The sequence below is a fragment of the Notolepis coatsorum genome (assembly GCF_963971535.1).
Source record: "Notolepis coatsorum genome assembly, chromosome: 2".
Taxonomy (NCBI): domain Eukaryota; kingdom Metazoa; phylum Chordata; class Actinopteri; order Aulopiformes; family Paralepididae; genus Notolepis; species Notolepis coatsorum.
In genome coordinates, this window is record NC_140166.1 from 212,687,351 (window position 1) to 212,713,873 (window position 26,523).

General features: G+C 45.9%; 2 protein-coding genes across 2 annotated transcripts; one reads left to right on the forward strand and one right to left on the reverse strand.

The window, feature by feature from the left end:
- The first annotated feature begins 489 nt into the window (after nucleotides 1-489).
- LOC311248820 (neutral cholesterol ester hydrolase 1-like) lies at nucleotides 490-12,843 on the forward strand. The gene is made up of 5 exons (XM_084338049.1): nucleotides 490-745; nucleotides 3,192-3,426; nucleotides 6,135-6,204; nucleotides 9,060-9,231; nucleotides 11,896-12,843. The coding sequence occupies exons 1-5, from the start codon at nucleotides 605-607 to the stop codon at nucleotides 12,517-12,519; spliced, it is 1,242 nt and encodes a 413-aa protein (XP_084194175.1). The 5' UTR covers nucleotides 490-604; the 3' UTR covers nucleotides 12,520-12,843.
- Nucleotides 12,844-25,304: 12,461 nt separating this feature from the next.
- On the reverse strand, nucleotides 25,305-26,174 carry LOC311223735 (beta-1,4-galactosyltransferase 1-like; the record flags this gene model as incomplete). Its single annotated transcript, XM_084308507.1, has 1 exon — nucleotides 25,305-26,174. One exon carries the CDS (start codon nucleotides 26,172-26,174, stop codon nucleotides 25,305-25,307), a length of 870 nt encoding a protein of 289 aa, XP_084164633.1.
- Nucleotides 26,175-26,523: the final 349 nt, after the last annotated feature.

Sequence of the window (26,523 nt, forward strand, 5' to 3'; positions counted from 1 at the left end):
TCGTTGTACTGTACTTGTGCTTAGATTACATTTGAATCTAATCTCATCTAATGTTAGTGATATATTTGTTTTAATTGTCAAATAAATTCATTCATTTGTTCCCTCACAAAAAAAAGTGCATTATGGGTAGCCTATTTCCATCATTTTGATGATGGTAGGGATCAGATGATGATGGGAACACCATGACATGGTTTAAATTGGGTGATTGGAAAAGCAGTGCATCCACTCTGGGGATCTAGTAGTCCACAAATAATACATGTAGCCTTGTTTCATTCTAGCCCAATATGCTGATTTTGTGATACTATGATGTAGGCTACTGTAGGGAAGTGACAGGGAAGTGTTTACAGCCCAATACTCCCCCCCAGTGGTGAAACATGCGTATTACACCTCTGAGTTGTAGCTACCGTCAAAAACTCTCCTTCCCAGACTTCCATTCGTTGCTAACTTGCTTGCCTCTGTCACCTAAGGGAGGGGGTGTCGTGTCGTCTAGTACAATAATAATATCATAATCTCCCCTGTCAGTCTGACCAATCCATCCTGCCAATATCTCTGCGTGCAGTTCCAGACAGTGTAGCAGCAGCGGGACCCTGAATAGTTTTGAAAGATGAAGGGAACGTCGGTTGCTGTCACCATGTTGCTGACTGCGGCAGTTTCTTATTACATTTACACACCTTTGCCCGACGTCATGCAGGAGAAGTGGAAGCTGATGATGGTGGATGCTGGATTCCGAGCAATCGTGCAAGTGGTAAGAATCTTGTGCTTTTCATTAATGATAAATCAACACAGCTTGTCTTTATGCAGAGCGGGTGGAGCTGCAGCAGAGATGACGCCACAGGCTGCTAGGCTGCTATATCCGACTCGTATATGATTATTATTATTATTATGATCTTAATAGACCCTCTTTGGGACTAGTCTAGAATATTGTTCAACCCACCTAGCCCCTTGTTTGCTGTGATGTCCTTCATCCTGCATTATAAAACTCATTGTAAAAGTTTCACATCTGATCTGAAAAGGGTCTGTGAAGTACAGGGTAATATCCTTTGCCTGCTTATAAAGAGTTGAATGAATGAAAACTTTATTTAACATATTGCAGAATGGGTACAATGGGGATCTAAAAAGGGTCCCCCATTTTCAATTCATAGTGTAGTTGACACGCTTGCAATAATTCCCCACATTACCCAAGGTTGTCGGTCGGACATACATTTGTAAAGTGTCTAAATATAGATAATACATTGCATCTCTGTACTGCAGAAGGTTATAAATTAATATACAACATATCACACACCTCTAATAATGACGCACCTGAACTTTGCCCTACCTACTTAGTTTATTCATGAAAACAAAGGAGAGGCTAGGCCACGTGTACACACACACTGGCTATGTGCACACACACTACATGTACACACACGTCTGGCTATGTGCACACACACTACATGTACACACACACTGGCTATGTGCACACACACTACATGTACACACACACTGGCTATGTGCACACACACTACATGTACACACACACTGGCTATGTGCACACACACGCTGTGGAATCCAGAAGTGACTGGGTGATGGGGCAGGCAGAGCAGACAATCAGGCAGACAGTCTGATGGTATGTAGATTTCAAAGAAATGTGTGTCTTATAGTGGTTTTATCTAATATCTATTGTGTGTCGTCGTCCCCCCCCCCACACACACACACCACCCCTCCTAATCTTTCTCTCAACTCAACTCAAAAAAAAACTCAGCACGGAACTAGGCAAAATCTGCATATGGCTCGCTGATAATAAACTATCATTACACATGGGCAAAACAGAGTCCATTCTCTTCGGTTCAAATAACAAACTCAGCAAGACCGACGGCTTCTCAGTTACAGTGGGTGACAATATTGTCACAAGGAAAGACGAAATTACCTACCTGGGTTCCATCCTAGAGGCAAATCTTTCCTGTGACAAAATGGCATCCAATGTAATAAAAAAAGTCAACCAACGAACTAGATTCTTGTACCGGATCTCCTCTCTGGTAAACAAGAATACCCTGAAGACTCTGGCAGGAGCACTCATTCAAGGGTACTATGACTATGCGTGCACCTCATGGTACCAAAGCACCTCAAAGGCGCTTAAAACAAAATTACAAACATCACAAAACAAACTGGTCAGACTACTACTTGACCTGAACCCCAGAACCCACCTCACCCCTGCCCACTTTGCCAACCTAGGATGGCTTAGAGTAGACGACAGAGTACAGCAACTTGCAATGGGCCTGGTCTACAAGATACACTATACGACCGGGGTGCCCATGTACATGTCAAAATACTTCCCAAAGGTCAGTGAATACCACAACCACTACACCAGAGGAAGCTCAACAAATCATGTTAAACCCAGATTCGGCTCAAACAAGGGACTAAACACGTTTCGCAATTATGCCACAACAATGTGGAACGCCCTACCCAAAGCTGTAAAGGAATGTGAATCCCTGCCCACATTCAAAACCGCCCTTAAAGAGCACCTACGGGAGGCTGCAATTCGAAACTGGCCACCGTAAATGCCCAAAACCCCCACCACCTCCTAATAGACAGTCTCCTCCCCACCGCATGTATATATTCCCTCCCCGCCGTATGTATATTTCCCTCCCACCCACCCACCCCCTCCTAATGTACAGTCCCCTCCCCATCATATGTATATACTCTGTCAGGATCTAGGGGTAACAGTACTGTATATTTGAATACCGCCTATGTCACAAATGTATCAGTACTAAATACCTATATGTCCCTATGCCATAAATGTCATGTATGTTGTGTATGTCATAAATGTCTATATGAATTGAAAATGGGGGACCCTGATGGAAACAAGACAAACGTCTTTCTCAGGTCTGCATCCCCTTAACAATTGTATGTATTGAGCCGTACTGTATTGTACCCATTCTGCAATCTGTTAAATAAAGTTTTCATTCATTCATTCAATTAATTCTCGAAGGCTAAATGTAGGGCTACCTCCACCCCCCTTCCCCTGTACCTCTACCGCCCCCCCCCCCTCTACCTCCACTCTTCCCCCTACTTCCCCATATCTGTACAATCCCACCCCATCTCTCTCTATCTCTTTCTCTCTCCTACTCACCCCCACTACTCTCTCTCTCTCTCTCTCTCTCTTAATCTGTCTCTTTGTGTCTCTGTCTCTCTCTCTCTCTCTCTCTCTCCAGTCTGGGGTGCTACACTGGCTGGGTTTCGGTCAGTCCTCCATGGATCTCTTGAAGGCGTTCATGGACTCCAGCCTGGCCGGTGGCGTGTGGGGGGGGGGAGGAGGGGTGAGGGTCAGTGACACCACCTTCGACGGCGTCCCGGTGCGCGTGTACGAACCCCCGCTGGGAGGGGAGGGGCAGCTGAAGAGGGCGGTGATGTTTTACCACGGAGGAGGCTGGGCGCTGGGCACTGGCAGTAAGTAGTACCATGGAGGAGGCTGGCAGTAAGTAGTACCATGGAGGAGGCTGGCAGTAAGTAGTACCATGGAGGAGGCTGGCAGTAAGTAGTACCATGGAGGAGGCTGGCAGTAAGTAGTACCATGGAGGAGGCTGGCAGTAAGTAGTACCATGGAGGAGGCTGGCAGTAAGTAGTACCATGGAGGAGGCTGGGCGCTGGCAGTAAGTAGTACCATGGAGGAGGCTGGGCGCTGGCAGTAAGTAGTACCATGGAGGAGGCTGGCAGTAAGTAGTACCATGGAGGAGGCTGGCAGTAAGTAGTACCATGGAGGAGGCTGGCAGTAAGTAGTACCATGGAGGAGACTGGGCGCTGGCAGTAAGTAGTACCATGGAGGAGGCTGGCAGTAAGTAGTACCATGGAGGAGGCTGGGCGCTGGCAGTAAGTAGTACCATGGAGGAGGCTGGCAGTAAGTAGTACCATGGAGGAGGCTGGGCGCTGGCAGTAAGTAGTACCATGGAGGAGGCTGGCAGTAAGTAGTACCATGGAGGAGGCTGGCAGTAAGTAGTACCATGGAGGAGGCTGGGCGCTGGCAGTAAGTAGTACCATGGAGGAGGCTGGCAGTAAGTAGTACCATGGAGGAGGCTGGCAGTAAGTAGTACCATGGAGGAGGCTGGCAGTAAGTAAGTACCATGGAGGAGGCTGGGCGCTGGCAGTAAGTAGTACCATGGAGGAGGCTGGGCGCTGGCAGTAAGTAAGTACCATGGAGGAGGCTGGGCGCTGGCAGTAAGTAGTACCATGGAGGAGGCTGGGCGCTGGCAGTAAGTAGTACCATGGAGGAGGCTGGGCGCTGGCAGTAAGTAAGTACCATGGAGGAGGCTGGGCGCTGGCAGTAAGTAAGTACCATGGAGGAGGCTGGGCGCTGGCAGTAAGTAAGTACCATGGAGGAGGCTGGGCGCTGGCAGTAAGTAAGTACCATGGAGGAGGCTGGGCGCTGGCAGTAAGTAGTACCATGGAGGAGGCTGGGCGCTGGCAGTAAAGGGTTCCCCACACGGCGAGCAATTTTAGCCAGGCGACCGATTTTTTTAGCGAGCCGACCGACAGAATTGTATCGCCTCCATTGGTTATGAATGAGAGAACACACACGGCAGGAGATTTCGAAGCGACGGTCGGCAAGCTATTTCTGTCGCCTCGCTAAATATCGCCTCAATCCTATTTTTGGAGGCGACGGCACACGGACAAGCTGATGTAGTTTGTAAGGTTTATTGTCCAAAGAAAATGATGGTTGAGAACAAAACAGTTTGCGTCTTCCGTGAAAAAAACATTCTCTTTCAGCAGCTGCATAACAATACTTGTCCAATCGGTGGTAATGAACGTATCGTAGCGATCAGGCTTGCAGTAATGTCAGGAAGAATGAGGAGAGGTTGTATTCGTATAGTGGTTTAATTCCAGCGCAATATGGTTTTTACAGGTTAATACTCCCACACAACACAGCTACCTGCTATTAAATACGCTCGCTTCACAACAACATAACGGGTCCGTCCTCCTATATCTCCCGGTGCGAAGCAAATAACCACACGCACCCCCAGCTAGACAGAGCGACGGTCACCCCTGGTGTGGAGGGGCAAGCGATTGTCGTTGAGCAACAGGCGATCGCATCGCCAGGCGACGTCGGTCGCCCGCCGTGTGCAGACCACTTAAGTAGTACCATGGAGGAGGCTGGGCGCTGGCAGTAAGTAAGTACCATGGAGGAGGCTGGGCGCTGGCAGTAAGTAAGTACCATGGAGGAGGCTGGGCGCTGGCAGTAAGTAAGTACCATGGAGGAGGCTGGGCGCTGGCAGTAAGTAAGTACCATGGAGGAGGCTGGGCGCTGGCAGTAAGTAGTACCATGGAGGAGGCTGGGCGCTGGCAGTAAGTAAGTACCATGGAGGAGGCTGGGCGCTGGCAGTAAGTAAGTACCATGGAGGAGGCTGGGCGCTGGCAGTAAGTAAGTACCATGGAGGAGGCTGGCAGTAAGTAAGTACCATGGAGGAGGCTGGGCGCTGGCAGTAAGTAGTACCATGGAGGAGGCTGGCAGTAAGTAGTACCATGGAGGAGACTGGCAGTAAGTAGTACCATGGAGGAGGCTGGCAGTAAGTAGTACCATGGAGGAGGCTGGCAGTAAGTAGTACCATGGAGGAGGCTGGCAGTAAGTAGTACCATGGAGGAGGCTGGCAGTAAGTAGTACCATGGAGGAGGCTGGCAGTAAGTAGTACCATGGAGGAGGCTGGCAGTAAGTAGTACCATGGAGGAGGCTGGCAGTAAGTAGTACCATGGAGGAGGCTGGCAGTAAGTAGTACCATGGAGGAGGCTGGCAGTAAGTAGTACCATGGAGGAGGCTGGCAGTAAGTAGTACCATGGAGGAGGCTGAGCGCTGGCAGTAAGTATTAGTACAAAAGATACAACATCAGTGCTGCTGGTGACGTGTGTGTTTTTTTTCATACAAATGTGTCTTCACTAGAGCCCTGGGTTTTTGGGGCCAATTCCGATATTAGGGAGTCAAATATTCCGATATTGATATAATATTGGCCGATATTCTTCGTTTGTTTTACTTAGACACCTTTTGGTAGACCATGTACTGTAACACATTTAGTAAGATCTCTGTTCACCTTCTCCATACGGGCAAACTATGCATAGAATATTTTCTTCTTCTCACCCCCCCCCTCTATCTCTCTCTCTCTCTTTCTCAGAACGGGGAACATATGACTCGATCACTAGGATGATGTCAGATGAGCTGAATGCTGTGGTCGTCTCTGTAGAGTAAGTGTGAATCTCCTCTTCCAGCCACTTCCTCTGCTGTGTTAATATCAGACGTTTACGTTGCACTTGTTAATAAAAGAAGATAAAAGAACAAGAAAGACAGCCCTCTGTTTTTATGAGGACGACTGGCCCAAATGCTTTGAGGATTGTAACGGTAATCAATTCTAAAATCAAGATTTCTTTTTTTGGTTTTGCTTTCTTAAGGTGGTTTTTCTGTTACCGCTCCAAGGATTAGCCCACATCAGCATAGGAAATAGCTTAGTAATAATAATGACAATAATTTCTCATTCATTTTGAAAATGTGTGTTCGTGCCTGTGTGAACATGCATGTGCATTTATACAGATGTATTATATATGTAACCTTTATTTAACCAGGTAAGTCATTAAAGGATAACTCCACTTTTTTTTTAAATTAGCTTATTTAACATCTTCCCTGGAGTTAGACAAGAAGATGCATACCTTTTTTGTCTCTGTGCGTGCATTTTAGCTTTGGGAATAGACGCTCCGTTAGCATAGCTTAGCTTCATCACTGGAAGTGGGGGAGGACAGTAGCCTTACAGTGCCTTACAGTGTATTGCAAGGTCTGACATTGACCAAACTTGATATGCATGACCTTGGTGGGCTCTAGGTCAACTCCTGAAAAGGGGGTCAATGTCAGACTTTGCAATCAAAAGTTAGGGGGCTAATAACCCTTGCCATAATTTCAGTGCGCCCCTAACTTTTGATTGCAAGGTCTGACATTGACCCCCTTTTCAGGAGTTGACCTAGAGCCCACCAAGGTCATGCATATCAAGTTTGGTCAATGTCAGACCTTGCAATACACTGTAAGGCTACTGTCCTCCCCCACTTCCAGTGATGAAGCTAAGCTATGCTAACGGAGCGTCTATTCCCAAAGCTAAAATGCACGCACAGAGACAAAAAAGGTATGCATCTTCTTGTCTAACTCCAGGGAAGATGTTAAATAAGCTAATTTAAAAAAAAAGTGGAGTTATCCTTTAAGAACAAATTGTTATTTAAAATGGCGACCTGGCAAAAGGCACAGCCTGTTGAGGGACAGGGGGCAGTTAAAACAGAACAAGATTAAAACAAGTTAAAACACGATGAGACAGACGGAGCAAAACAAAACAGCCACAGCAGGCAGATACAGGTGCTAGTTTAGGAGCAGTTGCAGGTGTCAATATAAATGTCATTGAAAGCTGATTTGGAGATTAAATTGTCCAGTTTTAAACCTTTTTTGTAAATTGTTCCAGTCTGTCGGCACGGCAGACTGAAATGCTGATTGACCAATTACTGAGTGTGTTTTGGGGATTTTCAGCAGGATGAGATTTGTAGAACGGGTGTTGTAGACAGCAGCTATTGTGTCTTGTGTGTACATAATGCATTTGCGTGTTAGATTATCATGTTTACAGCCTTCTCGTTGATTGTTATCGGGCCCTATCTGCCGTTCCGCGAAGTCTCTGCGTTGTGTTTATTTGTTGTTGTTGAGGCAATCGTTTGGTGGAATTCTGTCCTCCCATGGCCAGTGGTGCGTTCCTGAAATCAACTGGGATTGCACGCACCTAATGGCGCCACGTGCACGCGCGCTCCCGCGAATGCGCATAAATGTCCCCTCGCTTGAGCACAGACTACAGACGGTGCCTAATTGCCTCTACGAATGGAATGTAACACATGTCATTCACAACAAGTTAGGTGTGAACGTATTTAACACACCTGACGACCGGCGCTATTGATATGCAAATAGCGAGTACTTATCTGGGCTTGCACGTAGTGCACCCCCGTCCCATGACGAACGCATGCCTGTGCATGGCTGTAACACTGTCCCCGTTAATGCATCCGGACAAACATTTACAGTAACTGGAGTCGTCGTCTCATATCAGAAAGGAGGATGTTTATTTTGCATAAACCAAGGTTCTCGTACAGAATGAAACAAATTGAAAGTCTTTAGAGGTATAAGAAACAAAAGTTCCATCTCTCTCTGTCTTAAGTGCTATCTCTCCTAGCCTCCCGCTAGCTGCCTATCTCCCTCCTGGAGCTCTCTGTTTGATGTCAGTCTGTCTCGCTCGCTTTCCAAAACTCTTCTGCCTCCCTACCGGAAGAACTAACAGCTTAAAGTCTCTCTCTCTCGGGCGGCTACGTGGCGTAGTGGGCAAGGCGCTCGCCACGAATGCGGAGACGCTGGGCTCGCCTGTTCGAGCCCAGCGCTCCACATTGCTTTCAGTTTAGCTGGTCGTTCATACTAATACACATTGGCCGTATTAGGGGGTGGGAAACTGATGGGTGGGGATCGGGCGTTGTGGACAGCGACTCCTACAGGTCGGTTGGTGCGCCTGCGCAGTAGAATCAGGAAGTGTCGGGGGCAGCGTGAGCCTCCCACGCGTTACTCCTCACCACTGAGAGATCGAGCTGCGCAGGTGAAAAGATGCGACTGCTGTTACCTCAAGTACCGGAGGGGACTTGTGCTATGTATGACTTAGTCCACATTGCAGCCGGCTTGTGGGAGGCAAGAAACAGCATTCGAGACAGGGGAGGGTTGAATTGGATGATACGAAATTGGAATGGGAGAAAAAAGCCGCCTAGCGACGGCTTTTGACCCATACATCATTACTAGCACTCTGCTCGGAATGCCGATCTTGAGCTCTGTGACTGGCTCCTTATCTATTGTTATGGTTTTGATATCTCTCACAGGCCCTGCTTCTACAGAGAAATGTCTCTGTGGGTCATCAGTCAAACACTGATGTAGCCCACTTTGCCCTAATTAAAAAGGGGTTTTACCTACGTACTTCTGTTATAACCATAATGAAAACCAGTGAAATCCTTCAGCATGTGTGTGTGTGTGTGTGTTTGTGTGTGTGTAGGTACCGTCTGTACCCAGAGGCTTTCTTCCCTGAGCCGTATCTAGACTGTCTGTCGGCTGCCAGGCATCTCCTGTCCCCAGAGGCTCTGAGCCGCTACTCCGTGGATCCCCAGCGGGTGGCAGTGTCTGGAGACAGTGCTGGAGGAAACCTGGCAGCAGCCGTGGCTCAGCAGGTACGTCTAGAGAAGCTTCAGCTAGGAGGTGGTCCAGAGAAGCTTCAGCTAGGAGGAGGTCTAGAGAAGCTTCAACTAGGAGGAGGTCCAGAGAAGCTTCAGCTAGGAGGTGGTCCAGAGAAGCTTCAGCTAGGAGGAGGTCCAGAGAAGCTTCAGCTAGGAGGTGGACCAGAGAAGCTTCAGCTAGGAGGAGGTCCAGAGAAGCTTCAGCTAGGAGGAGGTCCAGAGAAGCTTCAGCTAGGAGGTGGTCCAGAGAAGCTTCAGCTAGGAGGAGGTCCAGAGAAGCTTCAGCTAGGAGGTTGTCAAGAGAAGCTTCAGCTAGGAGGAGGTCCAGAGAAGCTTCAGCTAGGAGGTGGTCCAGAGAAGCTTCAGCTAGGAGGAGGTCCAGATAAGCTTCAGCTAGGAGGAGGTCCAGAGAAGCTTCAGCTAGGAGGTGGTCCAGAGAAGCTTCAGCTAGGAGGTGGTCCAGAGAAGCTTCAGCTAGGAGGAGGTCCAGAGAAGCTTCAACTAGGAGGAGGTCCAGAGAAGCTTCAGCTAGGAGGAGGTCCAGAGAAGCTTCAGCTAGGAGGAGGTCCAGAGAAGCTTCAGCTAGGAGGAGGTCCAGAGAAGCTTCAGCTAGGAGGTGGACCAGATAAGCTTCAGCTAGGAGGAGGTCCAGAGAAGCTTCAACTAGGAGGAGGTCCAGAGAAGCTTCAGCTAGGAGGAGGTCCAGAGAAGCTTCAGCTAGGAGGAGGTCCAGAGAAGCTTCAGCTAGGAGGAGGTCCAGAGAAGCTTCAGCTAGGAGGAGGTCCAGAGAAGCTTCAGCTAGGAGGAGGTCCAGAGAAGCTTCAGCTAGGAGGAGGTCCAGAGAAGCTTCAGCTAGGAGGTCCAGAGAAGCTTCAGCTAGGAGGAGGTCCAGAGAAGCTTCAGCTAGGAGGAGGTCCAGAGAAGCTTCAACTAGGTGGTCGTCCAGAGAAGCTTCAGCTAGGAGGAGGTCCAGAGAAGCTTCAGCTAGGAGGAGGTCCAGAGAAGCTTCAGCTAGGAGGAGGTCCAGAGAAGCTTCAGCTAGGAGGAGGTCCAGAGAAGCTTCAGCTAGGAGGAGGTCCAGAGAAGCTTCAGCTAGGAGGTCCAGAGAAGCTTCAGCTAGGAGGAGGTCCAGAGAAGCTTCAGCTAGGAGGAGGTCCTGAGAAGCTTCAGCTAGGAGGTGGTCCAGAGAAGCTTCAACTAGGAGGAGGTCCAGAGAAGCTTCAGCTAGGAGGTGGACCAGAGAAGCTTCAGCTAGGAGGAGGTCCAGAGAAGCTTCAACTAGGAGGTGGTCCAGAGAAGCTTCAGCTAGGAGGCACACTGTGAGCCTGCCCTGACCAACGGTCTGACTGGGATTCACTTGGTGAAGCGGTATTGTGGGGGAATAAGCGGACGAACAAATAAACAAACTAATGGAGAAAAAGAGAGAAAGAAAACGAGTCCGCCCTGCGGGCAACACCCATCTCTTTTTGCCTGCTACCGGCACACTATAGCCAGGGCGGACTAGACACAAGAATAAACACCCAAATAGTAAACCAACAGTAATCTCATGGCAAGAGCAGCTGGACCACTGATGCTCTGCAGGGAAACAAACATAACACTCTTAAAACACTTTATTATCAAAATAATTAACATACAGGGCGGCTGGGTTCGACTCCGGCTGTTGGCGTTGCCTCCGGCTTGGGCCGGCCGTCATACTAACTCAATTGGCAGAGTCAGCGGGTGGAAGTCGATGGGTGGTAATCTGGACGTTGTGGACAACGACTCCTACAGGTCGGTTGGGGACGCCTGCACAGCAGAGACAGGAAATGGCGGGGGTAGTGTGAGCCTCCCACACGTTACACCTCGCCAATGAGAGGCCGTGCTGGCAGGTGAAAAGATGTGACAGGCTGCCTCCTCGTGTACCGGAGGGGACACGTGATGCAAGGCTTCTATCCTCCCTATAACCGGCCAGTGGGGGGCATATGCGAGCAACGTTCAAGACGGGTGGGAAGAATTGGCACAATGGAATTGGGATGGTGAGAAAAATTTAAAAAGAGGAGAAAAGGTGGATCAAAAAAAATATAATAATAATTAACATACATAATTATTAGGCTAACGTTACGTGCTAAAACTAAGTGGCTGCATTAAAATACCTGGTATGTCGAGGGTCCTATCCTACCGACTACCAACTGCCTTCAACCCCACAGGGAAAACCGGTAAGTGATCAGGAACATAAACAATCAATGTCACACATAATTCAAAGCACGCCGTAAAAACGCTATACATAGAAAATAGATTCAGCAGCTGCCTACCGCTTTGTGTATAATGTTTGTTCCTGCAACACACACGGAGTGAGGTGTGCACCTGCCTCACAGCAATGGCCGGAACAAACGATTGCACCTCGCGTTCCTGCCGCAGGTGTATAGCCCTGTATCAACTAACCTGGCTCATTGAGGCACCTCCTCTTGTCCCAGTGGCGCCACCCGCCACGTGATGATTATCAGGTGATGGTTTTGATCCAAGTGAGTGAGAGGGCAGGCGACGTCTGCTGGTGATGTTGTGTTTGTCAGTCCTTACTGTGTACTATCTGATGAAGCAGAGCATCTCTCACTCTCACTCTCCCCCTCCTCCCCCATCTCTCTCTCACTCTCTCACTCTCTCACTCTCTCACTCTCTCAGATCTCAGTGGATGACAGCGTCAGTGTGAAGTTCAGCGTCCAGGCGTTGATCTACCCGGGGCTCCAGGCTCTGGACTTCCACACCCCGTCCTACCAGGAGAACCAGGCCATGCCCATCCTCAGTCGGACCCTCACGGTCCAGTTCTGGCTGCAGTACCTGGGCGCCGACTCCTCCCTGTTCCCCGTGTTGCTAAGCAACAACCACAGCGCCTCCCACCAGGCGACCATCACCCCCGAGCTGAGGGCGCGGGTGGACTGGACCGTCCTGCTTCCTCAGAGACACAAGAAGAACCACAAGGCGGTCGTCGTGGAGACGACGGGGTCACGGGAGGTCACGAGGGAGCTGCCGGCGCTGCTGGACGTGCGGGCGTCGCCGCTGCTGGCGGACCCGGGGGTTCTGGGTAAATGCCCGAGGGCGTACATCCTGACGTGCGAGTACGACGTGTTGAGGGACGACGGACTGATGTACGCCAGGCGCCTACAGGAGGCCGGCGTCATGGTTACCAGCGATCACTATGACGACGGTTTCCACGGATGCATGATCTTTTCATTCTCGCCGCTGCACTTTGAGGTGGGGTACAGGTCACTGAGGGGGTACATACACTGGCTGCACGAGAATCTGTAGGGGGGGTGTGTGTGTGCGTGTGTGTGTGTGTGTGCGTGTGTGTGTAACCACTAAATATAGTCTGATGCAACGGTGTGTCTCTGTCTCTGTGTGTGCGTGTCTCTGTGTCTCTGTGTGCGTGTCCACATGTGCTAGTATAAATAACAGAGCTCGTTCTCTGTGAATCTCATACCAAGGGCTTCTTGTACCACTGCTTTTTGTGTCTGTGAACGTAAGATCAGAATGTGAAAATATCAGGTTGTATCAGGTTTTTTTTTTACCAGTGGGCAATGGCCACTAGATACATTTTTTGGTACACATCAGGTAACATAGAGTGAGCAGAAGTTGGGGAGGAAAGAGGGGGGGAGGAGAGAAAGAGGGAAGGGGAAGGGGTGGGGGTGACAAATAGAGAGGAGAGAAGAAGAAAACATAAAAGATAAAATAAAAGACAAACAAAAATAAGATTCAATAATAAAAACGAGGACAAATTAAAATTAAGATAAAAAAAAAAGGGGGGGGGGACATCACATAGGGTCAGACATAAGACAGAACATAAAACAATAATACAATACATCAGACAGGCTAGCGGCTGTTCCTGGGGAGGATCCTTTACATTAGATCGTTATTACTTTTTAGCAGAAGTCAGATCGTGTGTGTTTGACATTCTGTCCATTTTGACCAGATCCGGTAGAACTTCTCCTGCTGAATTTGTATTGAAAATGTATCAGGTTTCTAAGCGTGAATACAGATCTAGCCCCTCACACATAAACCTCGCTCTACCTTCAGAGGTAAAGGTTATCTCTGTAGGAATCGGAATCCGTGGAAGAGCCGAAACCTGCCACCAGTCAGGACAGCGGAACCCAGACCAATCTTTCACCGTCGACTAAAAACACACTTCTTCAATCAATAATCTGAAATTAAGAAAGAAAGAAAAAAAGACTTATCATGCACTTTTCCACTAAATAATCTTCCTTGTCTATATTACTACCTACTATACTAATATGTCTCTACTACTATGCACTCAACACTGTAGCACCCAACTTTCAACACTGTTTGATGAACATTGTCACTCCGCTGAAAGAGTTGTACCCTTCCTGCTGACCTGTCGTACAGAACCTGTGAGTCAAGCGCAGACAGAATGGTGAACTTTGACACTAAATAATGTTTTTTTTATTTCTTCTTTCAGGCTATTTAATGTGATCAATAACTGGAGGCCTGGCTTTAGACTTAAAACATTCCTGATTTCTCAAAAATGCATATGTACCAAAGATATGATCGACATGGTCATGTATTTGTATATTGTATTTAATAAAAATGTTTAAGTGTGTTCTGGTCTGACGTGTGGGTGGGAGTCGAGTGGAGATAGAGGGGGGAGGGGTTGCTATCTATTCTATTTCTTTCTTCTATTTTAATTTAGTTGATATTCCATTTTGTTTTATTCTACCGTAATTGTTTGTCCGTTAATGTCGCACCAAATGACCAAATCAAATTCCTTGCAAACTAGCAATAAAGACCTTTCTTTATTTTTTTTTTATTATTATTATTATTATTTTTTTTTTATCCACTTTTTCTCCTCATTTTCTATTTTTCTCTCCCATCCCAATTTCGCCTCGCCAATTCTCCCTTCAATTCTCTCCTCCCCTGTCTCGAACGTTGCTAGACCATGCCTCCCACTGGTCGGCTGCAATGTGGACGAAGCCTTGCATCACGTGTCCCCTCCGGTACACGAGGAGGCAGCCGTCGCATCTTTTTCACCTGCACAGCGATCTCTCAGTGGCGAGGAGTAACGCGTGGGAGGCTCACGCTGCCCCCGTCACTTCCTGATTCTGCTGTACAGGCGCACCAACCGACCTGTAGAAGTCGCTGTCCACAACGTCCGATCCCCACCCACCAGTTTTCCCACCCCTAACACTGCCAATTGTGTTAGTATGAACAACCAGCCGATAGCACTGGCCAAGCCGGTAGCAAAGCCGAGAGCTAGGCTCGAACCCAGCATCTCCTGCGTTAGTGGCAAGCGCCTTGCCCACTGCGCCACTTAGCCGCCCGGCAATAAAGACCTTTCTGATTCTACTGCTGGCCACACCTCAGGCTCTGCAAGAGAGGTGTGGAGACATTCACAGTCAAATAAGTTACTAAACTCCAACCCAAACATCAGACCTAAACAAAACAAAAGTAAACAAAGTGCAAAACTAAGCAGGGCTTTCTTTTCTCCTAGAGGTCACTGTTTGACGACATTAGAGATTCTACCTTTAAAGTTGAAATAGTATGCGATGTACTGTACCGCAGTATTAAAGGTTAAGTTCTGACTAGTGGAGCCCCAGCCCTCCGGACGACGCCCGCTGTTCCTCACACTGCATCCACAGCTGCAGCTAGCTGCCCACAAAGCTAACGCAAAGTCAATGGGGCCACTCCAAAAAAAGAATGAGAAGTTTGAAATCAAAGTGTCACAGACAATGATGTCTATGTTTGTGTCATTCATCACATTTCATTTAAATGGTGCATTTATATAACGGCTTTTATCCAAAGCGCTTTACAATTTGTTCCTCACACTCACACATTCACACACACAGATGGTGGAGGAGCAGTTAGGGGTTAAACACTTGGACATAATACTTCCAAACCCTGGTTATGACATGTACGTTTCTGTATAATCAAATCAAATAATCAAAATGTTTTTCCTTTTAACAGTTTTAATTCAATTAAAGATTAGATTGCTCTCTTTTTTTCCCACTTTTTCTCCTTATTTTCTATTTTTCTCCCATCCCAATTTCGCCTCGCCAATTCTCCCCTCCCCTGTCTCGAACGTTGCTAGACTATGCCTCCCACTGGTCGGCTGCAGTGACGACCAAGCCTTGCATCACGTGTCCCCTCCGGTACACGAGGAGGCAGCTGTCGCATCTTTTCACCTGAACAGCGCGATCTCAGTGGCGAGGAGTAACGCGTGGGAGGCTCACGCTGCCCCCGATACTTCCTGATTCTGCTGTACAGGCGCACCAACCGACCTGTAGGAGTCGCTGTCCACAACGTCCAATCCCCACCCACCGGCTTTCCCACCCCTAACACTGCCAATTGTGTTAGTATGACGACTGGCCAAGTCGGTAGCAACGCCGAGAGCTGGGCTCGATACCAGCATCTCCTGCGTTAGTGGCGAGCACCTTGCCCACTGCGCCACTCAGCCCTGCTCTCTCTATTTTGAGTGTAATATCAAGCTGACAAACGACAACATTGTTTTTTTTTCCACTACTTATTTTGTCATGAGTAACCTGCCTAACATGTAGATCTGAGAGACTGAGAGGGTTGGTAGGAGGAGAGGAGCCAGGCTGGGGTAGATCTGAGGGACAGAGGGTTGATAGGAGGAGAGGAGGCAGGCTGGGGTAGATCTGAGATGGCTGGTAGGAGGAGAGGAGGTAGATCTGAGAGGGTTGGTAGGGGGAGAGGAGGCAGGCTGAGGTAGATCTGAGAGGGTTGGTAGCGGGAGAGGAGGCAGGCTGAGGTAGATCTGAGAGGGTTGGTAGCGGGAGAGGAGGCAGGCTGAGGTAGATCTGAGAGGGTTGGTAGGAGGAGAGGAGCCAGGCTGAGGTAGATCTGAGAGGGCTGGTAGGGGGAGAGGAGGCAGGCTGAGGTAGATCTGAGAGGGCTGGTAGGAGGAGAGGAGCCAGGCTGAGGTAGATCTGAGAGACTGAGGGTTGATGGGAGGAGAGGAGGCAGGCTGAGGTAGATCTGAGGGATGAGAGGGTGGATAGCCATGGTAAATTAATGGTAGATTATTTATAAAATGGCCACTGAGGTCAAGTCAAGAGTTGTATTTGTCACGGCATACAAGTATACAATGAAATGCGGGGGGTACCATGGTAAAACTTAAATTACCATCAAACTGCTGTGATACTTTTCATTCATTGTTTCATAGCCTATATATTTATTAGATCTAGTCCACACATAATATATATATGTAGCCTTTTTTTCATTCTAGTCCAATATAACCTCGTTCCTTCCCAGTTTTATCTCTATGCTGACTTTGTGATACTAGGTCCTAGGATGTAGGCTACTGTAAGGAAGTGACAGGGAAGTGTTTACAGCCCAATACTCCCTCCCAGTGGTGAAACATGCGTATTACACATCTGACAATATCATAATATCCACTGTCAGTCTGACCATCCTGCCAATCTCTCTCTACGTGCAGTTCCAGTGTCTCTCTCTCAAATCAATTAAATAAAATTCAATTCAAATGGCTTTATTGGCATGACGCAACTTGTACATGTTGCCAAAGCAAATGAAATGATTAATAATAACATAAACATGGATTACAAAACAGATATTAATGTTACATAAAAAAAATTATCATCATAAAATAAAACATCAAATATTACGGCATAGGGGGGCAGGTGGCGCACAGAGATTACGTTCGTCACCAACACCGGGAGACACTAGGATTCGCCTGTTCGAATCCAGCTCCCGGCGTTGCTATCAGCTTGGCTGTCCTCTCACACTGATACAATTGGTTGTATCAGGGGGTGGGAAAGCTGAAGGGTGGGTCCTGGGCGTTGTGGACAGCGACCCCTACAGTTCGGTCGGGGCGCCTGCTCAGCGAGGGTTGGAACTGAGGAGAGATAGTGTGGCCTCCCACACGCTACACTCTCCCCGGTGAGAACCTGCGCGGCCAGGTTGGCCTGCCCCAGGCTGCACATGCGTCGGAGGAAAGCATGTGACAGTCTCCGGTCTCCCGGACCAACAGTAGGGGAAAGTACGCAACAACCAGGAAGGGTGGGATGGGAGAAAAATCGGGGGAAAAAAGGAGGGGAAGAAAGATAATAAAAAATATATATATATTACGGCATAAAACATGTCAGGTGACTGTTGTGGTGTAAGCCAATAGCCTAGGAGAGTGGGCGGGACTTGAGTAGAGTTCAGAGTGCAATTGTGTATGCTCACCCCCTCCTACCCAACCCCCCCCCCCCCCCCCCCCCACTCCTACCCAACCCCCCCACCCACCCTACCACCTCCAATGTACAGTCCCCCCCCCCACCTACCCAATCCAATGTACAGTTTTTACGCCAAATGTATATACTCTTTTTTTCTGGACTCTTTTTGTATCACAAACAGTACTGTATTTGTAAATCTGGTATGTCATAAATGTATAGATGTAGCAGTACTGTCTATCTGTATGTCATGTACGTTATGTATGTTACGATGAATTGAAAATGGGGGACCCTGATGTAAACAAGACGAAAGTCTTTCTCTGGTCTGCATCCCCTTAACAATTGTATGTATTGAGCTGTACTGTACTGTACCCATTCTGCAATCTGTTAATAAAGTTTTCAATCAGGGAGCTCCAGTAGCTCACCACGTACCGCGAGTGCTATTTCAGCGCCGTGGACAACCGTGCTCGTCACGGATCTGGGGCTGAGCGAGTTCGAATCCCGGACTGCAGCCGTGCCTTTCCCAGAGTGTCTTCCCCCCCATCTGAACCCTTTCAGCCTGCTTCTGTCGGTCGAACTTGACCAAGTATAAATGCGATAAACGTATAAAAGAGCCAGGGAAATGGCCAAAGTTTAAAAAAATAAAAATAAAGTTTTCAATCAATCAATCAATCCCTGCTCTCCCCCCTTCTCCCCCTCCCCCTCATCTCCCCCCACCTGCCTTTCACACCAAAAATGGTCAAACTGGTAAATGCTGGTCGGATTTACAGCCAGGCATCTCCAAAACATCAAAAAAGAACTATCCCTCCATCTTTCCTCGACAGCCCGCAATTGCAACCTACGAAACGTCCACCACGCCCCCCCACCTCGCACACAAACTACTGCTATCAATTTGTTCCAATAACAAACCATGCTGTTCATGTTCTCACTACTATCAGACTCAAGAAGAAATGCCTGACACGCACTGTAACACTTAGCAACCTCAGACCCATCATCGCTCAGCCAAGGCCGGCCTCACCCCCCATCACAAAATCACTGACAATGGCCCTTCTGAATGTTAGATCGTTGAGCAACAAATCTTTCTTGATCTGATAACTGAAAAGATCACAGCCATAACTACAAAAATGGCCAAGAGTATTGGTATTCTTGGAAAAACACATCATTTTTCTGAGCACTGAGGTTGCCACAATGTTATATTACTCTATGGTTTACCCATATATCAATTACTGCAATTTAGTTTGGGGTAGTACTCATCAGACCAAACTTGAGCCCATATACCGTCTGCAGAAACGAGCGCTAAGAATAATCAGCTGTGTACAACGAAGTCATCACAGCCTCTATTCCATAAGTTAGGTATACTCAGTGTTTATCAAGTGAATCATCTTCAGACTGGTTTATTTGTGCATAGTTCTTTAACACTTTGACTGCCACTCACGGCTAATCTCGGGTTTACGATAGTTACGTTGAAAGCCACTCACGAGATTTTTCGGATATTTTTTTTGTATCGATCTGAAATCATATTGCATCACGCGAGCCTACCCTAGCCTACCCAAGGGCCGCCGGCGATCAGATGTGGAAAAAAGCGCCCCCTATCGTCTCCCAGATGGTAAATGGTAAATGGAATGGACTCAATGAAAATGGATGGGGGAAAAAAAATATTCCAGTCCACATTTTCCAGTCCACTGATGCAGCCGGGGTTACCAGAGTTCATTCTGGAGCCTCTGAGCCGCGGGGAATCATGTGTTCTACTGTACACACGTTGGATCTATACACTTATCGATTTTTTCGAATGGTGATCAGGAATTGGAATATACCATTTGGATACCATCTGATGTCAGGTAAGGAATCTATGTTATCAGTGTTAGGATAATCAGACTCGTTTTCATGAAGATATAAGCTGTTTTGTGAAATGTGCTCCATCGGTTTCACTGTAAAATCCATGAGGAAATGAAAACGGCTATTATCAGCGCGCGCCTCGAATGTGCGTGCGTGCACGTATACTATTGATCATCTAGCGTTTATTTGAAAACGATTCATAAATAGGCCGACAAATATCAACGTTCTGGAATATTCCAGTAAAAGGCGATTATCACAGAATGGACTGTTTTTCACCTGAAAACGGGCGCTTTTCAAAATGCTCTCAAACGGAAATGAAGCGATAAAAAAACAATCTGCCTTGACAGCACTGACTGGAAAATGATTCTTTGATAAGCGACGGGCAGATTAGACACATAGCCATAATTTAAAACATAGATTAGGCGATATTAACGTTAACATTGGCGCCGATGGTGGCATTCAAGCACTAAGTCGTGCGCCCCCTGGTGGCACTGAAAGTGTTAAACAGAGCCCTTCCCCCTTTTTTTCATGACATGTTTGCCCACAATCACCAAATTCACAATTACCCCACACATAGTTCCTGTTTGCTTAGACCACCCCTTTCCCGCACTTCCCAATCTCACTTTTGTTTGCTCTACCGAGGGTCAAAGTTGTGGAACTCTTTGCCTCCACATATTTAGGAATTTTCTTTTCTGAAGTTCAAAAGAGCACTGAAATATCATCTCCTAGATCACCAATATTTCCCATATGGGCTCCCTTTACAAACTGTGGTCTGATGACTTGTTGTATTTTGTTATTGTATTTTCGTTTTATTATATATTCTTCCTGTCGTTAGTTGTTTTCTCTATACCCGAAATCGTATGGCATGGGTGCCTGCTTCTGTGTGTTTGTTTGGGGGGGGGGGTATATTTTATCTTGATATAATATCAGTGTAATTTTGCTTCCTGGTGAATGCCACATGCAAGCCCCTAGAGGTTTTTTAGGCAATTCTCCTACACATCCCTTGTGGATTGTATTGTATTATATATGTAATTGTTTTTATATGTGTAAATAAACAAACAAGAAGTCTGAAGTATTATCAATTGGTCAGACAAAATAGAAAAGGGGGAGGGCTTGCCGCTATTTTATCTACATCGTTTGTATGTAATGACATTGACATGGGTGAATTTACATCATTTGAATATCTTGCTATTGAGCTCAAAGCTGAACTGTCTTTGCTCATCATCACATTGTACCGACCACCAAAATACTCATCAATATTTCTGCAGAAATTCTCAGAGCTAATCTCAGTCAGTATCATTAGATGTGAAAGATTAATCATACATGGATATCTGAATATTCATATAAATAAAAAGAACGACCAGGCTAGGTGGCGTAGCGGAGATTGTGCTTGTCACCAATGCAAGAGACTCCGGTATCGAATCCCAGTCTCAGCATTGCCTTCGGCTTGGGCCGGCCGTCGTACTGGCTCATTTGGCAGAGTCAGCGGGTGGAAGTCGATGGGTGGGGATTGGACGTTGTGGACAGCGACCCCTACAGGTCTGTTGGGAGACGCCTGCACAGCAGAGACAGGAAGTGGCGAGGGTAGTGTGAGCCTCCCATGCGTTACACCTCGCCAATGAGAGTCCGTGGTGGCAGGCGAAAAGATGTGACAGGCTGCCTCCTCGTGTGCCGGAGGGAACACGTGATGCAAGGCTTCTATCCTCTCTACAACCGACCAGTGGGGGGCATAGTCGAGCAACGTTCAAGACAGGGGAGGGGATAATTGGATACACAAAATTGTGATGGGAGAAAAATGGAAAAATAAGGAGAAAAGGTGGATTAAAAAAAAAAAGAATAAGAAGAACGACCCCAAGGCTATTGAGCTTACCAACCTACTGGACAGCTTTGAGCTGAATACAACATGTAAATGAACCCACTCACAAACATGGTAACACCCTAGACTTAGTGATGACAACAAGGCTGAACATTGATAAAGTATCAGTAATCGAATTACCTATATCTGACCATCACTGTGTATTCTTCAATGCTAACCTAAACTTAACAGACAAAAAAGGTAACCGTTGTAAAGCGAAGAGTACTAGATGACATTGCAGAAGAGAAGTTCTCAAACATCATGAGACAAACTGAACCATCCAGCCTGGACTGTTCTTTAAACTGCATGGTTGAAAATCTCAACAACACTCTATCATATACACTGGATGCTATCGCTCCATTAACTCATTCCCTGCCAACAACGATTTTATATGCGTTTGTCCGCCAATCGTTGAACGCCAACCACGTATATATACGCTATTTGACCGTTATTTCTTTTATTCGCTATTTCCATTTGTTATCCATCCAGGCTGAACCAAATGATCACACAGCTATTAACCCTATTTCCGCCTATCTCTTAGCAATAAACAAATGGATGACGAACAACTTCCTAAAATTAAATGAGGGCAAAACTGAAATCCTACTAGTCGGTCCTATAACAAAAAGAGAAATGTTACAGAGCAATATGGGGCAACTTACTCCTTGGATCAAACCCAAAGTTACAAGTCTTGGTGTTATAATAGACTCAGGCCTAAGCTTTAAATCACACATCAACAAGGTGACAAAAACACCTTAGAAACATAGCTAAGGTACGGCCGTTTATAAATAAAAAATGCGCTGAAAAACGGATCCATGCCTTTATCTCAAGCTGACTTGACTACTGTAATGCTCCTCACCGGCCTCCCAAAAAAAAACACAGAACGACTCCAACTCATTCAAAACTTGGCATATAGGCTACTAACTAGAACCAAGAGGAGAGACCACATCAGTCCAGTATTAGCTAACCTACACTGGCTTCCGGTAACATTTAGAATTGATTTCAAGGTCCTCCTCCTTATACAAAGCACTAAATGGAACAGGACCAAGCTACATTGCAAATTCTCTAGTCAACTATGTGCCTCCTAGAACATTGCGATCATCTACAACTGGTCTATTGAAGGTTCCAAGCCAAAGTCTAAGGAAAATCGGGGATGCAGCCTTTGCACCAAAGTTATGGAACACACTACCTATGGACATTAAGGAAGCTAGATCTCTTAATATTTTCAAAAATAAGCTAAAAACGTACCTCTTCACCATAGCCTTCTAATACACTCCGCTGTTGATTGTACTGTAGCACTATTTTACTCTGCCCATTCTATTGTATTGCACTGTTGCATAATTTTACTATCTATTCTATTCTACTATGTGTGGGTATCAAACAAGAAAGACTGTCAGGCTTTAAAACTGTAGGACCCAGGCCTAGAACTGCACCCTGAGAGAGGGAACTGCGCCCTGAGAGGGAGGTTTGCCCTGAGTGGAAGGTTCGAAGGGTCAAAGTGGGTATAAAACAGGAGGGAAGACTGTCAAGTTTTAAACTGTGGATACCAAACAGAGAAGGTAAAGCCGACTTTGAACTGTCCAGAACTATTTTATTTCACTGTAAAAATTTTTTTTTATCTATTCTATTCTACTATTTTATTGCACTGCACTATTGCACTATTTTACTCTGTCTATTTGATCTTACTCTTTTTATTATTGTCTATTTAAGACTGAATCAAACCATAAACAAGGTGGCCTGTTGGGATGTTAGATCCTAATGTGAAAAACTGTGATTTTATATGTCTGCACTTTATGTGCTCATTTCTGTTGTGAAGCACTTTGAGCTGCAGTTTCTGTATGAAAGGTGCTATACAAATAACATCTATTATTATTATTATTATTATTATTATTATTATTATTATTATTATTATTATTATTATTATTATTATTACTATTATTATTATTATTATTATTATTATTATTATTATTATTATTATTATTATTATTATTATTATTATTATTATTATTATTATAACCTGTTGAACAAGACTTACGGTGAATACGGTGCAAAACCAAACAAGCTTTGTTTATTGAGGAACAGGATACAGCATTGATGCAGGATAGCAGATTGCTATGACGCCAGAATTTCCCCAAGGGGACCAATAAAGGAATATATTGTCTTAAATACCACTTACAGAGACTCTTAGTGGAGCATCCTTGTTGGTGTAGTGGTCCAGGAGATTTTGATTCCCATCCTCCCCAAACATAGGCCTGTCATGGCTCTCTATTGAGTGGTTCTCAACCAAATTGATACACAATAGCCCCATTTCATACGATTCTGAGGGACCCCCTCAGAAGGTTTTGGTTGTTATATATGATTAAAGGTGTAGATAACATTTTATGTAAACTGTGGGATATTCGTGGATATCCTGAAGAAGAATGTTCTCAGTCAACCGAGGTTTGGATAATAACAAAGGTTTATTAACCAAACAGATAGAAATATACATAGTACATAGAGAGAATGGCTGAGGGGCTCTCCCGAGGTGATCAGCTGAAATGACCCAGGTAAAGCGACCTCGATTGTGGTCGGGAGGAGCCCTATATAGTTAAAAGGGGGGGGGGGATGTGGTCCCATTTGATTTGATAGGTCAATTGGGTGGGGGAGGGGCACACAGGTAAGGGGACACAGGGGAGTGGGAATGTCTTTACATGAGGGCATTATATTATTCCACAGTTACTCACTTTTCTCTATTATAATGTGGGTGAGATTAATGTATTGGGGGATGTCTTAACATGAGAGAGTTGGGGAATCAATATATTATTCCACAAAACCAATCATAAAAAGAAATGATTAATAATAATATATATACAGTATATATCCAGAGATTTTAGAAAGGTGTGAAAAAGTATTGCTTTGACAATTGCACAGACAATGTGCTCTATGGCAGGGGTTCCCAAACTTTTCAGGCCGGGACCCAGAAAATAAAGCGTCAGAGAGCCGCGGCCCAATGCACATCGTCAGGCTTTTTTTTTTTTTTTTTGCCAGGCGAAAAAGTTAGTTAGTTAGTATTAAGTTAGTTCAAGTTAGTTATTCATTTATATGTGCTATTTATGAGAGGGCTAACTTGTTGCAAAATAATAATGATAATAATAATAGCCTCATTAAAATACTATTGTTGCTTCGGTTGTTTTCAGCGTTTTATGTGCATAGTCTGTTATTTAGTTTGAAATGTTCGTTGAAATAAGTAGATTTTTCGTTTTTGTTTATTTATTAAGTTAATATAAAACCATATAGTCACATTTTAGAATACAATAGAATAGAATTTTAGAATACAACTAGAAACACTGTCCTGGCCTGCTTCTAAGTTCAGTGGCCTGACAAAATCTTTGGGTCGCGACCCCGACTTTGGGAACCACTGCTCTATGGGACAAAGGAACTTAAAGGTGCTATAGATAACATTCAGCCACTAGGTGTCGCACTAGAGCACCAGTATGTAATTGATCCAATCAGGTGCATTCCACGTGGGGCAATGGGAAGTAGGGAGGGGATACATGCCTGCAACATGAAAACAACGACATTCATTTTGGACCCGCAAACATTTTTTAAATGATAAATTCATGAATCAATTATATTTTGGGGGGTGAAAGCAATATTTTAATTATATTATTTATTCTACGATTACTCTACATACATTCCAGCGGCGTCTGGACAGAAGACTTTAAACAGATGATGATTTTTAATCTATTGCACCTTTATGTAAGTTTTGGTTTGAATTGGGCCCAGCTCTACATGCCAGGACACTGAAGACTGTTATCTTTTCTATGAAACCATCACATCGTTGTCTCTCTTAATTGCAGACAGGTCACAGGATTTTGTAGGAAATAACCCAATTTTGAATAATAATAATAATAATAATCTTGTGTGTTTTGGTTTTTATCCTTGGTGTTTTTACTGTGTCCTATTCCATTCTCAACCAGAGAATAAAATGCATATTTATTACATTCCACTTGCGTTGACTCAAGTTTTTTTATTTATTTTTGGTGGTGAAATATAATTGCGTCTCACATCACATATTTACAGTACAGTATATCGGTACCTACAGTGAGTTCAAACCTGCATTGCTCCACATCTATGATGCAATGTATCCTCGTTTTCAACACATGCCAACGTAATGAGCCATTGTCTACGTCCAAAGTCATTGTGATAAAGAGTTATACCAGTTATGCAGGAGCACCAACATCCACAGTGATGATAGTAAAAAGCTTATCTTTCTCAATCCGAACCACAGTGTAGTTGAGTGAGTTGAGTCCATCTTTGTCCATGGTGGACCCAGTTATCCTCAACAAGTCGAAGCTCTGTGGATTAGCCTCATTGTGCAGGTCTGCATTGTGTTTGATCATCCTGTATCTACCGACCTGCAGGTCAGGCCGAGAGATGTTCAGACCTCTGAGGGAGATGCGATTGTACAGATCGTCGTCCTCCCCTCCCCAGCCCCAAAACCGGTTGGAGAAGCCGTTGATCTTCAAGTACTGCTCTTTAGACAGTGAACTCACTCCGCCGAAGTAGGTCTCGTAGGGCAACCGGAAGCCAAACTTGTCGATGGCCACCGACAGGTGCCGCGGCTGACTGAAACACCTGTAGGTGTTGCGATCGTCCATAGGAACCAGGTCCACGTCGCTGAAGACGAAGCAGTTGTAGTCGTACTCCTTCTGGGCCTCAGCGAAGCCCACGTTCATCAGCTTGGCGCGGTTGAACGTGGTTTCCCCGAGCTGGTTGATGATGTAAACACCGTAGTCCAGCTGCTGTCGCTGGAGGAACGGGTGGAGGTAGTGGAGCCAGTGCTTTAGGTGGTGGTCCCTGTTGCGGAAGGGGATGATAACCGCCACTCTCTGTAGGGAGATGCAGTCTGTGGGTTTGTAGCGACCCCCGTCCCAGAGACCAGGGTTCTCCATCCGGACAGAGTCTAAAGTACGTGTCCAATTAAATTCCACTGCGATTGGACCAACCAGATGAGGGGATGATTCCGGGCAGGGCGCCAAGTCATCCAAAGGTGTAGTACTTTCCTCCTCTTTGGTTATATAGTTAGACATATTTTGCATTAGTTGACCCAATCCATCGGATTTGGAGTACAGCAAATATATGACCAAGTGAAGCGCATAAAACAGTAACATTAAAATAAAAAGTAGCTTATACCTCTCCATCCCCAATATTGCCAGTCCTTTTTCCTGTGTTGTTAAGATATATGTAACCGCATCTCTTGCAATGATGAAGCAACTCGTCTTTGATGTTTACTGATTGGCTTTATTTCCGTTCGAAGAGAACATCTTTATTCCGAACCGTAAAACTGTGAAAACATAGTTTCACATAGTTTTATTGTAACGTATAATATAACTGAGAGTTAAGATTCTTGTACCGGATCTCCTCTCTGGTAAACAAAAA

Excerpts from the sequence above, each read along its gene's own strand:
- LOC311248820 (XM_084338049.1), top strand. The coding sequence starts at position 605 with ATGAAGGGAACGTCGGTTGCTGTCACCATGTTGCTGACTGCGGCAGTT. Across the intron at positions 746-3,191 it reads TCCGAGCAATCGTGCAAGTG|TCTGGGGTGCTACACTGGCT; the intron begins GTAAGAATCTTG and ends CTCTCTCTCCAG. Across the intron at positions 6,205-9,059 it reads GCTGTGGTCGTCTCTGTAGA|GTACCGTCTGTACCCAGAGG; the intron begins GTAAGTGTGAAT and ends GTGTGTGTGTAG.